General features: G+C 38.0%; 1 protein-coding gene across 3 annotated transcripts in view; it reads left to right on the top strand.

Moving 5' to 3' along the window:
* The first annotated feature begins 835 nt into the window (after nt 1-835).
* The window catches only part of lyst (lysosomal trafficking regulator), a 35747-nt gene continuing 25422 nt past the window's right edge, over nt 836-11160 (top strand). Inside the window, exons 1-5 of one of the 3 annotated variants that reach the window (XM_061286019.1) lie at nt 836-1097; nt 1183-1457; nt 7140-7228; nt 9624-9822; nt 10519-10609. In XM_061286019.1, coding sequence (XP_061142003.1) covers nt 1377-1457; nt 7140-7228; nt 9624-9822; nt 10519-10609 — 460 coding nt within the window. In that variant the 5' untranslated portion in view covers nt 836-1097; nt 1183-1376. The remainder of the gene's footprint in view (nt 1098-1182; nt 1458-7139; nt 7229-9623; nt 9823-10518; nt 10610-11160) is intronic. The other 2 variants (XM_061286020.1, XM_061286021.1) reach the window with 2 other exon arrangements.

Raw genomic sequence — 11160 nt, 5'->3', positions numbered from 1 at the left:
TCAAACCTAAATTGAAGTTGATTTGCCAAGGACATTATTCCATAAAATCGTAAAAATGCCGTATTTTAAATAATAAAACTCAATTAATAATCCCGTGTTGCAGTGCCCTACAGCATATTTTTTTTTAACTCGTTTAAAGACTTATTTTATTCTTTGCCTTTTGACTGACTTGTATGTTAGTCTGTGTTTCAATTGACTGTTTTCGCTGTCTTTGTGATTGTTCCATATCTATATGTGAAGCGCTTTGTTAAAGCTGTTGTAAAATGCGCTATATAAATAAAATTGTATTTTGTTGTATTGTATTGTATTCTGAATGAAGGGGACATTGTGCCTTGCAGTCAAAAATAAGGTTTAAAGTTACCGAGACTATAATAACCAGTAGGTTGTTTTCATTTACGGAGGAAAAACAGGTATGTGTGCTAATACTCTCATCCTCTTTTGCATTTGACATTATGCACGGAGACAAGACATGCGAACTCTGTATTCCATTAAAGGTAAGTAATTATAGAACCAACTTTAACAATACACGAACTGCGTCGACAGCTGCCATGCAAACAGTGCAACACTCGAGCTGAGTGGAATTGATACTGATGAATGATTACATTGCAATTACTATTATATTACCACATTTTGGGGCGCCTAGTATTAGAAAGTGCTTTTAATTATGCAAAGCGAGTATGTAACTATCGGGGCTCATTTCAAATAAGGTATGTTTTTTTCATTCACGCTAGAAGAGTCAAGCGAGTGAGAACAGAGACAACATTGTCCAACAAGAGTTTTCAACATAAAACCTTGTGGCAAACCCATGGAATGCATCTTTAAACGATAACTTTGTTTTAATTAACTCACCATTTATTCTAACTTTCATTTAGTAATTATTTGGTCTTAAAATGTGGTAGGCAAGTCCCTAAAAGGATTCAACAGACTGCATTTACTTTTTAAAACATGACCGGACCGGAAATGAGTAGTAGAACATTTGTAACTTCACCAGCTTCTGTCACATAGCAGCTAGTTTAGCAAAATAGCTAGTTTAAGCCCTCGTATCCGTGTTGTTTTGTTTATTCTCTGGTGTGTCGCAAGTTGCGGGTCCAGTTCAGGTAAAAGTGCGTGTTGCTGCTGTGTGATGGACAGATTTGTCATCTGAGTCTCTAAGTAACCAAGGGTCATGTGGTACCTCTGCAGATGCTGAATGAAAAAGTGGGGGCGAAAAAGCAGCTGAGTGAAGCATGAATCTGCTATGAACGACTCCAAAGATCATTTGGGGATTCGGTCGACGCTAGTCGAAGAACTTTGGAAGAGCTGGGAATGTTCACTTCATTATTACTCTTGGCCTCCTCAGCATCTTGATTGGCGGTCTACCTGGAGTCGTGGACATCATGGCCAGTCCATGGCAGAGCGACTTGTCTTATATGTGGGAAAAATACATGGACTGTAGGCTTCAAGGAGCGGATCTGCAGGTAGGTGCTGCAAAGTGCAACACTCAACTCATCTAGAAAAGATCAGTGTCATGCTTTTTTTTTTTTTATACATTGGAGCACTTTCCTGATTGTTTATTGTGACAATGCTTAGAAAACAATCAAAAAGTACTTTTTCCAAATATCTCCACTGCAGTTTTCAATCTACTCCTATCTTAATTGTGCCTCATATTTTGCTTCTGCCTTTTCACAAGGAGAGACTAAGTGATGAGCACAATCAATTTTAAAATTCTAACCAGCACAGATAAATAACTCATCTGCATGATTTCTTTCAATAGCGGATTTTTTGTCTTAAATTGAGAATGAAAGTATTGTGTGTGTGTGTGCCGATTTATTAATTGTAAGATTGAAGGATAGATTAAAGTCATGCAGCGCTTGTCATGCTCTCACAGTAATCAGATGTGGAAGAAAGATTGGAACAAAGTGATTTTTCATGTTGCCCGGGACACGGGAAAAACCTTCGCCTGTGATCCTCTCGATGTCATGTGGCTGACATGGCGTTACCGTGCTCAGGTGGAGGCTGGTGTCTTCAATTCGGAGTTTGTAGATATTGCTTCTTAAGTCGATCAGCATGCTGCAGCTCTTGCAGTTGCTCTCCCACTGTCAGCCATTTAGTAGCAGCCTGATCACGAGACTTGCGTTAGGCCATGGAAGATCTAATTTTGCCAATATTTTAATCCATTATTTCTTTTTACCAATCATTTAATCCATCAGTCCTCATGTTTGAGTAACCCTTTCGATACAGACTGTGGAATCCTAGTAGTTGTCCCGTTTTGTAGTTTCCCGCAAATGTTTTGACTTCTTTTTCCTTGTGTATTTTTTTTTGTCTCTTTGCACTTATATAAAGCAGTCAGCCTTTTCCAATACGATGTAACTCGTCGGCTGGGCGGGTATGGAAATTATAATATTAATCACTATTATTTCAATTGAGTTAGAAATTATTCATTGACGTCACAACTTTAATTTGATCCAACTACTCAAATACTCAACACTATCGTCACAACCTCATGCTTCATCCCTGCACGTTGAACACCTTATTCTTCAACTCTCTTTTGGTTTTGTCAAGTCCAAAATGAACTTATGAAAATATTGTGAAGTTAAAGCTGTTTGCATTTTCATTCTGTTGCATCCACAAGCCCTGAGCAACCGTGATATTACTTTTATACAGCAAACGGCAAAATGGCCGCCTCATGAGAGGGATAAAAAAACAGTGAAATTAGCCGCTTAATTCATATACCACAAATGCAATAATAATTAAAATGTTGTCTTTTGACCAGTGCAGGTGCATAGAACCTATAAAGATTTTTTTTTCTTCTTGACCTTCTCTTTACGTCAGTGATGTGAAAGTATCTTAACGATACTGACTTCCTCTTTTTTTAAATGTGTTTTAATTCCCATCTCAGGCAAATGCAGAAGTGGCATTAAAAAAATGGCATCTTGGTGCAAAACTAATAAAAAAGAAAGCTGCGATGAGTCATGTTGGGAAACCACAACAAGGTTGTGAATTTGCTCTTGGCACCCACCCATAGTCCCTTTTACGATTGGACATTGACACTATGGTAACAAACTATTATTTTAGCCTCGGGGTCTTTGGATTCAAAGCTCTCCTTATAGAGTGTTCTTAAGCTTAAAATAGCGTTGAATAATGTGTTCTTTAGCAAAGGCAAATCGCCTCCGCATAGCTGAGTGAACGTGTGAAGGCTGCTTTCCATGTCCACGTCTTGTTGAATTTTGATTAGGTAATTCGGTTTAGTGGAATGATTCTCTGGCTCGTGGCCAGGAATGAAAACACGAAGTGGTGGATTGTCGAGTCTCGTTTTAAGTCAAGGGGATGTTTCAAAAGACCAAGAAAGGCATTTGAAGCACCTAATTTTCAAAGCATACATGGGGATTAAAGCTCGGTTCTATTTCTTCATTAACTGGAAGAATAACGCTTTTTGTACAGTAAGAAATCACAGCCAAAAGGCTTTGGTGAAGAAAAGAACTAGCTAAGGATTTGAATATGTAAGTTATTGCGACACACTTTGTATATTCCGGACGCTTTACTTTTCGTCGACTTTCTCAGCTCAGGAGCGACCTTTCAGTTGGTAAAAAGATGATTGAAATGGTAAAGCGCTTTGTAATTTTTTTTTTCTTATTCTATTGGCAACGTTACTTTTGATTTAATTTGATTTTGCATTCATGTGTAATGTATTGCAAAATATTTTTGTTTCTGTTCGTTTGCTGTTGATTAATACCAAATAACATACAAATTGTTCCTTCAATATCATGTCAGAATGTAGGGAGCAGAGAAATAGCAAATAATTAAAGTGTCAGTCTGTGTATAATCTTTATATTATACATAAACAACTTTTTGATAATGACAATAATTGAGACATGGAATGCAAAATACAAATCAAAAATTTTCATTTGATAATTTTATTTTCATTGTTTTGAGGCACTGTCAGCAAAGGCACCTATTTGAATACCAAAAATTATTGTAGCTTTATTTCATAAGAAAACCGAATTGGCACTGTTGAACATGATCTATATACTTTAGAACTCATTCAGGGTGGATGTTTGATCTTTGTTTTAAATTCCCAAATTCAAATAAAATTTGAATTAATCAGTTCCACGTGTTACCATGATTCAACAGACTCATTTGTCACATCAGTGCAAAAAGAAAAAAAAAACAGTTAATACTTTACTGTAAACCTTATAATTGAGAAAAAAATGTTTGTCAATTAAATTATATCTTTAATTTTTAGTCCCTGTGCTACATGTTTGCAACAAAAAATTGTTGTGCATTGTGCGTATAACAAATGAACTACATTTACTTTACCTCAAGTGATGGAAAATCAACTGTTGCGGCCTACACATGAAAAACATGAAGTCAGACACCAACCATTCTGTCTTGTGATCATCATACTCCGTCAATTAAAAGTGGTTTATAATCATTTGACGCTAATGATATTTAGCTGGTTGTCTTTTTGATGATGTTTACCAAATCTTAACAAAGACGGTTTCCTGTTCTAGATGGACCACATGACTTTTTTTTTCCCCTCACATCTGCTTTCATTTTCAACCAGAAGTCCTACTTGCCGTTCCAAACAACTACCTGACTAGTTGAATTATTCATATCGTTGTCAGGTTGAAGCGATTCAGATTACAATTGCGTCACAGTTTTTTTTTTCCCCCCACCTGTATGTTGTTGTGTCTAGCCCTAAAAACACTGTGTAACATATTGTCGGCCTGCTCTTATCATGCGTACTGTCCAATTATTCTTTGCTGCTCAATTTGGCAGCCTGAGGGGGTCAACCTGAAGATATTCTCTTGATGGATGCACCGAGGAGTTAAATGACAATAGCTTGTGCTCCGCTAGTTTTAATCCAGCAGATAAGATTCTGTGCCGAGGAAAAAGTGATCATGATCTTGATCTTTGGTTACTGGCTGACCGCAGCCTTCTTTGCAGTTTAACTGGAACGATACACTTGTTTAGGAAATGGTATGACTGGAGCGTCTACAAACATTTGTGGCTGACCATGTGCACGATTGCAGAAAAATCTGTCGTAAAATACTACTATATAATAAAAAAAACAAAAAGGACCAATCTCTATTTGTCTAAAAAAAAATTCATTTCCTGCACCGTGTTTGAATGCAGATAAGGAGCAAACATGCTTTATGAAAGTAGCTCCTTGACATTTCAGCCCAGCGCTGTGACTCATCGCTCGTAAGGTAACGTCGAACATTAGGGCATCCTCATGATGCTCATCACCCAAATGTCCAATTAGATCAGTCGGGATGTCAAAGTGGAAGAACGGAAAACAACAAATATTACATAACCTATACACTCCCCCTCATCCCTTCTCACGAGGAAAGGATCACATCCTTTACACTGCCTCACTGCTAAATTGTGTACCGAGCGCTTCATAGAAGAGACTGGAGCAGGCTGAGTGACTCATCTACCAGACTCCCATGACTCGGCCTCCCGTGATCACCCGTGTAAAGACGCAGGTCACAGCAACAGATGCCCAGTAGTGCTAAATCCCCAGAAACTTAATCCAAAGTATTAGTTGAAGCAGTGTATTGTAGTGGGCCATTACTCTGAAATCTGAGGTGGTTTCTGATTTAAAAAAAATGGATTCAAAAATCTTCCAGTAAGTCATCAATTCAAATGTAAATGATAAATTGGACAGTTATTTTTTTCCAAATGCTTTCGCTCCAGTTCCAACTGATGATTATCCAAGATGTATATGAACACTTTTGGGTAATCTCTCTATTATCAAATCATCTCATCTGGCTGGTGCACAAAGTATTCTAAAATTTGATTAAAGTCTTCAGAGGTGGAAAACAAGCAACCCCTGCCTGGAAATTGGCATAATCTTGCACCACTCATTTCCCTTTTTCCCCATTAGAGGAAATTGGCCGCAGCCACAACACCGATTGAGATTATTTATCCACTTTTGGTGCACCCTGGTCGAGTGACCCCATCCCACCTAGCTGGCCACCTCCTTTGGGTGAAACGGTGAAACTCGCTTGCACCCTCTGGTCTCCATCTGCATCATCTGGCACCAGTGATTTAGGCATATTCAATTTGGCAAACACAAAGATAATCGTATTCCTAATTCCTAATAACACGAAAATCATGACTTGCTTTTACAGTTGTGACACAGGAAGGAAGTTGATACGGATTCTTTTGCAGTAATCAATTTCACAAATATGTCTCGCTTGCCTGTAAACAAGACACAGTTGTATTACTATTTTGTTTTATGTCAATGAACTGTCACCCTGTATTGATATGACAACGCGTCCTGGAACCAGCTAAATGGCATATGCATATTATTTACATTCCCTTCTCAAAGCAACAGTGAGGCTTTAGTTTTGCTGCTCTGGACTGAAAATATTTGGACTTGACATCAAATGATGACTGACATTGGATCAACAATTTGTATATGATGAAATGAGCTTTCACTTGTGCAACTCTTTAAAGTATTAAAGTGCCGTAACGGTCTCCTATTTGATGCCTTGGAAATTCTTTTGTACTTTACTCCTGATACATTTGAACAACAAGATGCTTTTGAAGCTGTGGAAGCGTTCTACGGACTGTGTTTTTGTCTGAAAGATGTCAGGAAAAGCCTACTAGAACATTTGAACTATATTTGGGATTAATGAAAGACTCCAAATAGTTTCAAGTATGTGCTGACTTCATTTAACTTCATTTTGAATGTGATTGGTAAGCACAGCCACATTCTAATTATAAGATTATGTGCACAAATGTACAAGGACATTTTATGTTTATTTTTATTCACATTAAAGATGGCAATTTTTTTAAGATTATTTGTCTTGGTCTGGTTATTATTATTTTTTTTTTTACATGACAAAAATCTGGCATTTGAACAAGGCGATGTGGGCTTTCCACATCTTTGCAGTTAGATTGAGGTCAGAAGTTTTTGTAGTTGAAAATTCACGTGTTGAGCTTGAATTCTGAGAAATATAACAAACTAAAAAAAAAAAAGAAATTCCCCCACAAAACACATGACCCCAATCTGATCATACGCGTCCACTGTTTGTATCGACCAGTGTGTTTTGATATTTGAACTTTTCAATCCTGTCAAGAATAGAATTGGTTTGATTCCTGATTCTCTGATCTGTGATGTTCTTATCGGCGTTTTTGTCTCTTATCAGGTCAGCCTCCAGAGTCTAGAGAATTTCCTCTGTCTCTTCCACTATGTGCAGCATCACCCTCAGCACACCAAAGATGCACTGAGATTCTGGTAGGTGCCATTATTAGCCTGTCTGCTCAAGACTGATGATATGACAGCCTTTTAATTATCATCATCATCATCTTCATTTAATCGTATGTATTGGGACAGAGTTTGGGTCACTGTGAAGTTGGGTATTAATACATTGTGCAAGTGCAGCAAGTGATTGGGAGCACAGTTATGAATTTTATTGACAAAATTGTAATAAGGTCAACATTGCTATTGTTTATGCCCAACTGTAACTTGACAAATATTAACAGTTGTCCAAGTTACAGACATGCAGGAAATAAAAAAAATCCATTGAGAAAAACTGAGCATGGGACATTTTGGAATTCAAGTGTTTCTAAAGTGTAGTCCGAGAGTTGATTTGTGCGTGAGAAATCGGTGCTCTTTAAAAAAAGCTGAAGAGCTGCAGGCAATTTAATATTTGAATCTGCAAAATAAGATTTGACATTTCCTACTGTTGTTACAACAGAATGTACACCCTACAAGCCACAACAATCGTTTCAACATATTGCAGTATTATTTTTTTAAAGCGAGGAATTGAAAAGTAACGTGTGTAATACTTTGTAAAGGAACAGTTAAGAAATTCTGTCAACTCTGTGCTATCAATGATCCCAAATAAGCAAAGCGTCTTATCTACTGTACATGTTGACAAATTGAATCGGTTGCTTTTCTGATAAACCTGTAGCAATGACTAAATTTGCTTCCAAAATCCCGCCATCTTCTTGTAAATAGAACTAAAAGCATGGCAATATAAAGTTTGTCACCATCACAGTTGCACCGGTATTGCAGGTTTTGTGAGTGATGGTCTACTACAGAGGTCCTCTGCAGGTCATTGGAGTCTCTTGCAGTATTCCCAAGGCCAGTCCCCTTGCCATGTGACATCACATGCTTTCATGTGATACGCTGATCTGCTGCGAATCTGGAAAGCTTCCATTTGAAATTCCAATTTAATGGAATTTGCTCGGCAGAACAGAAAATTTAGTCAGTCGGCGCACGGGAAGGTATGCAGATACAGCCAGCGGTCGAGCTGCAGTCAAGCTTGGAATATACGCAAGATGGCGGGAAGAAAACTGTCATTCCCAATATTATTTGGTAAGGCAACCAAATGTGTGTATACACTTGAGCTCTGCATATTTATCAATACATTTATTGTGTCTGTGATTGTCAAAGGCAGGTTTTCTTTCTGACTATATCTAGATATGGTTCACGAGAGCAATATGTGTTTTCAAATGACTTTAACATTGTTAGGAGAGATAAAGGCTTAATTCAACTGTGTAGATGACATTATGTGTTTCTTAAACAACAAACACAAAGACGCGTTGGATAGACAGTATGTCTTGTTGACGCTTGCCTATATTTTACATTTGGTAAAACTTGTTGGTGGAGTGCTAATTACTAAGATTGGCCTTTTTTGGCAATTTGTACTATGTCAGATTAGTTCTGGCTCCCCCCTTACTGCATACTGTTGTACAATATGGATTACATAGTGACCCAAAAAGTACCACTCTAAATGTTTTAGCTCAAAAATTGGTGGTCACACTATTTTAACTAGTGTCATGTATATTTTCATCTTTAAATCTTCTAAACTCCTGTTTGTTTGGTTTCTTTCCCTTTTGATTGGTCATTTTTTTTCTTAATTATGACTGGTGTATACTGGAATTGTGGGACAAATAAAGGAATATCTTATCAACTACAAGGTTATACAGTTGTCTACTATTTGTCCGTTAATAGGACTTTTGACAGTGTTGCACCACAAGTCTGTTTCTGCGTGACGTTTCCCTTCAAACATGTCAATTGAAAGATTTAAATTAAATTATTATTATTAAATTATAACTAAAACAAATTCAATTTTTAACAATTTTATGAATCGCTGGTCACGGGCAACTGTACTGTGCCACGGTTAACTCCCCACCATTTTGTGTACACAAACATGCAACCAGAGTGTGGCGCTGAGGAGGCAATGGCTATTCAGAATTATGTGGGTAAAAAGAACACGAATTAATTTAAGCTGTTTTTATTTTGTGTTTATTTGTGTTGAATGTGCTGCCACAATTGTCACTTGATGTATTTCATTGATATAGTCTATATGCAGGGGCGTGGTTGCCATCAGGAATTTTGGTAGATTCCCGAACTGCCGGTCCAAATCCTTCCACGCGCGAATATATTTTGGTGCCTGATGGTTGTGTAATGGTCACGCATTCTTTGTTAGTGAGTGCTTGTCTTTCCTCATCTTATGTCACAATTTGATCTTTTTTTATTACGGTTAAATCTTTGTGATTTGATTTGCTTTTCTGCCAATGCTGCTATTGTATATTTCACTTGTTACTTTGCGGAGCAATGCATATTACATAATCCTTTATGTTGATCTCAGGCCCTCTCTTTCTGTTTCTTTCTCTTTTAGCTCAGACATGAGTGGGGCCAGTAATACGCTGGCAAGGGAGTTCCTGACTGATGTACACCAGCTATGCAGTGCGGTGGCACAGAGAGCAGAGGCACGGGAGGAGGATGAGGAGGAAAGTCATATGGTTGCACTGGGGGAGTACCTCGTCAGAGGAAGAGGATTTTTGTTGCTTAGCACCCTGGATTCCATCATTGACCAGGTGAGAATTTTCAGTGCCATATATAAATTGTAATACATATCAGCAATGAGTTTTCAAGGTTCTCCCTGTCACATTCTCGCTGTCCCTGACCTTCCTCCCGTCTGAACTGAACTTTATCTACGAAACTGACATAAATTGGCCATTTTACTTCTATTTGTCAGAACATGGTAATCCCAAATGAGAATAAATAGTATAAAAAAAACGGATGGATGTTATGTTGGACATCTACGTTATCTCTGCCTAATCTCATCTTTTTAGAACTGATATTTACCCACCACCAAAATGATTATTGTGCGTTTTAATCTGGGAGCTGATCATTGTTTACAGACACTTGACGAAGTTGGTTGATCGTTTTTAATTAGCACATGAAGAAGTGGGTTCTCGCTGCAGTGAGGAATGCTGTCTGTCGCCCGGGTCTCGGAAGCAAGACAGCCACGTAGACGCTACATTGTTTCCCCACTGTAGATTTACAGATAAATTTAGCCAAACATTGTAAGGTGGTCTCAAAAAAGTAATCATAAAGAGGTTAATTTCACTGCTCATGATAATTTTGACTTGGTAACGAGAAGCAAGAGGGTACGTGTATTGCGCTCAGTTTGTCTCGATGGGCGTGTCTTAATGTGACATCAGAGTGTGACCAAAAGGTGAGAAGGGAGGCTTTCGAGGTAACCCCCGTGTGTTTTGTCGCTCACTCAGGAGCTGACTTGTAGAGAGGAGCTGCTCACCTTGTTGCTGTCTCTACTCCCACTGGTGTGGAAGATTCCCGTACAGGAAGAAAAAGCACCAGGTTTGTGCACATTATCATCATCATCAATATTAAATGTTTATGTCGCAACTACTAATAAGATGACTAACTGCTCTTTGTTGTGTCCAACCAAATTGTTCAGCACACTTTATTTCATGTCATAATTACCGTGTTTCTTCACAGAGCTTTTTGTCTATTGTCCTACTTTGCTAAGCGTATGCGCCCTTTGAACTCTTAACTTGGTCAAGTCGCCTAACATGCAATTAAGCACGACTAGTTTTTGTTTATTTACCCCAGATTATTTTCAAAACTTATTTTCTTTTTCCCTTTTCGACCAGTGGTTTCAAATGTTGTAAATGATGACTAAAGTGAAAGCCATGAATTATCGAAGTGCCTACAGGAGCCTCTGACCTTTGGATGACACTGGTATTTAGTACTGGACTGATGATCGTCTGTGGCATCGACGCTAGACATTTTTTACTTTAATTATTTTCTTACGCACTGAATGTGTTTTAACAAGTGGGTCATGGTTTCTGACAATTAACCCCCATGCACATGTGCCACCATGATAAGGAGTCTAGAATCCTGAAGCT

This window comes from Syngnathus typhle, linkage group LG8 (assembly GCF_033458585.1).
Source record: "Syngnathus typhle isolate RoL2023-S1 ecotype Sweden linkage group LG8, RoL_Styp_1.0, whole genome shotgun sequence".
Taxonomy (NCBI): domain Eukaryota; kingdom Metazoa; phylum Chordata; class Actinopteri; order Syngnathiformes; family Syngnathidae; genus Syngnathus; species Syngnathus typhle.
The sequence above is the reverse complement of the archived record's forward strand: the minus strand, read 5'-3'. Positions and strand labels throughout refer to the sequence as shown.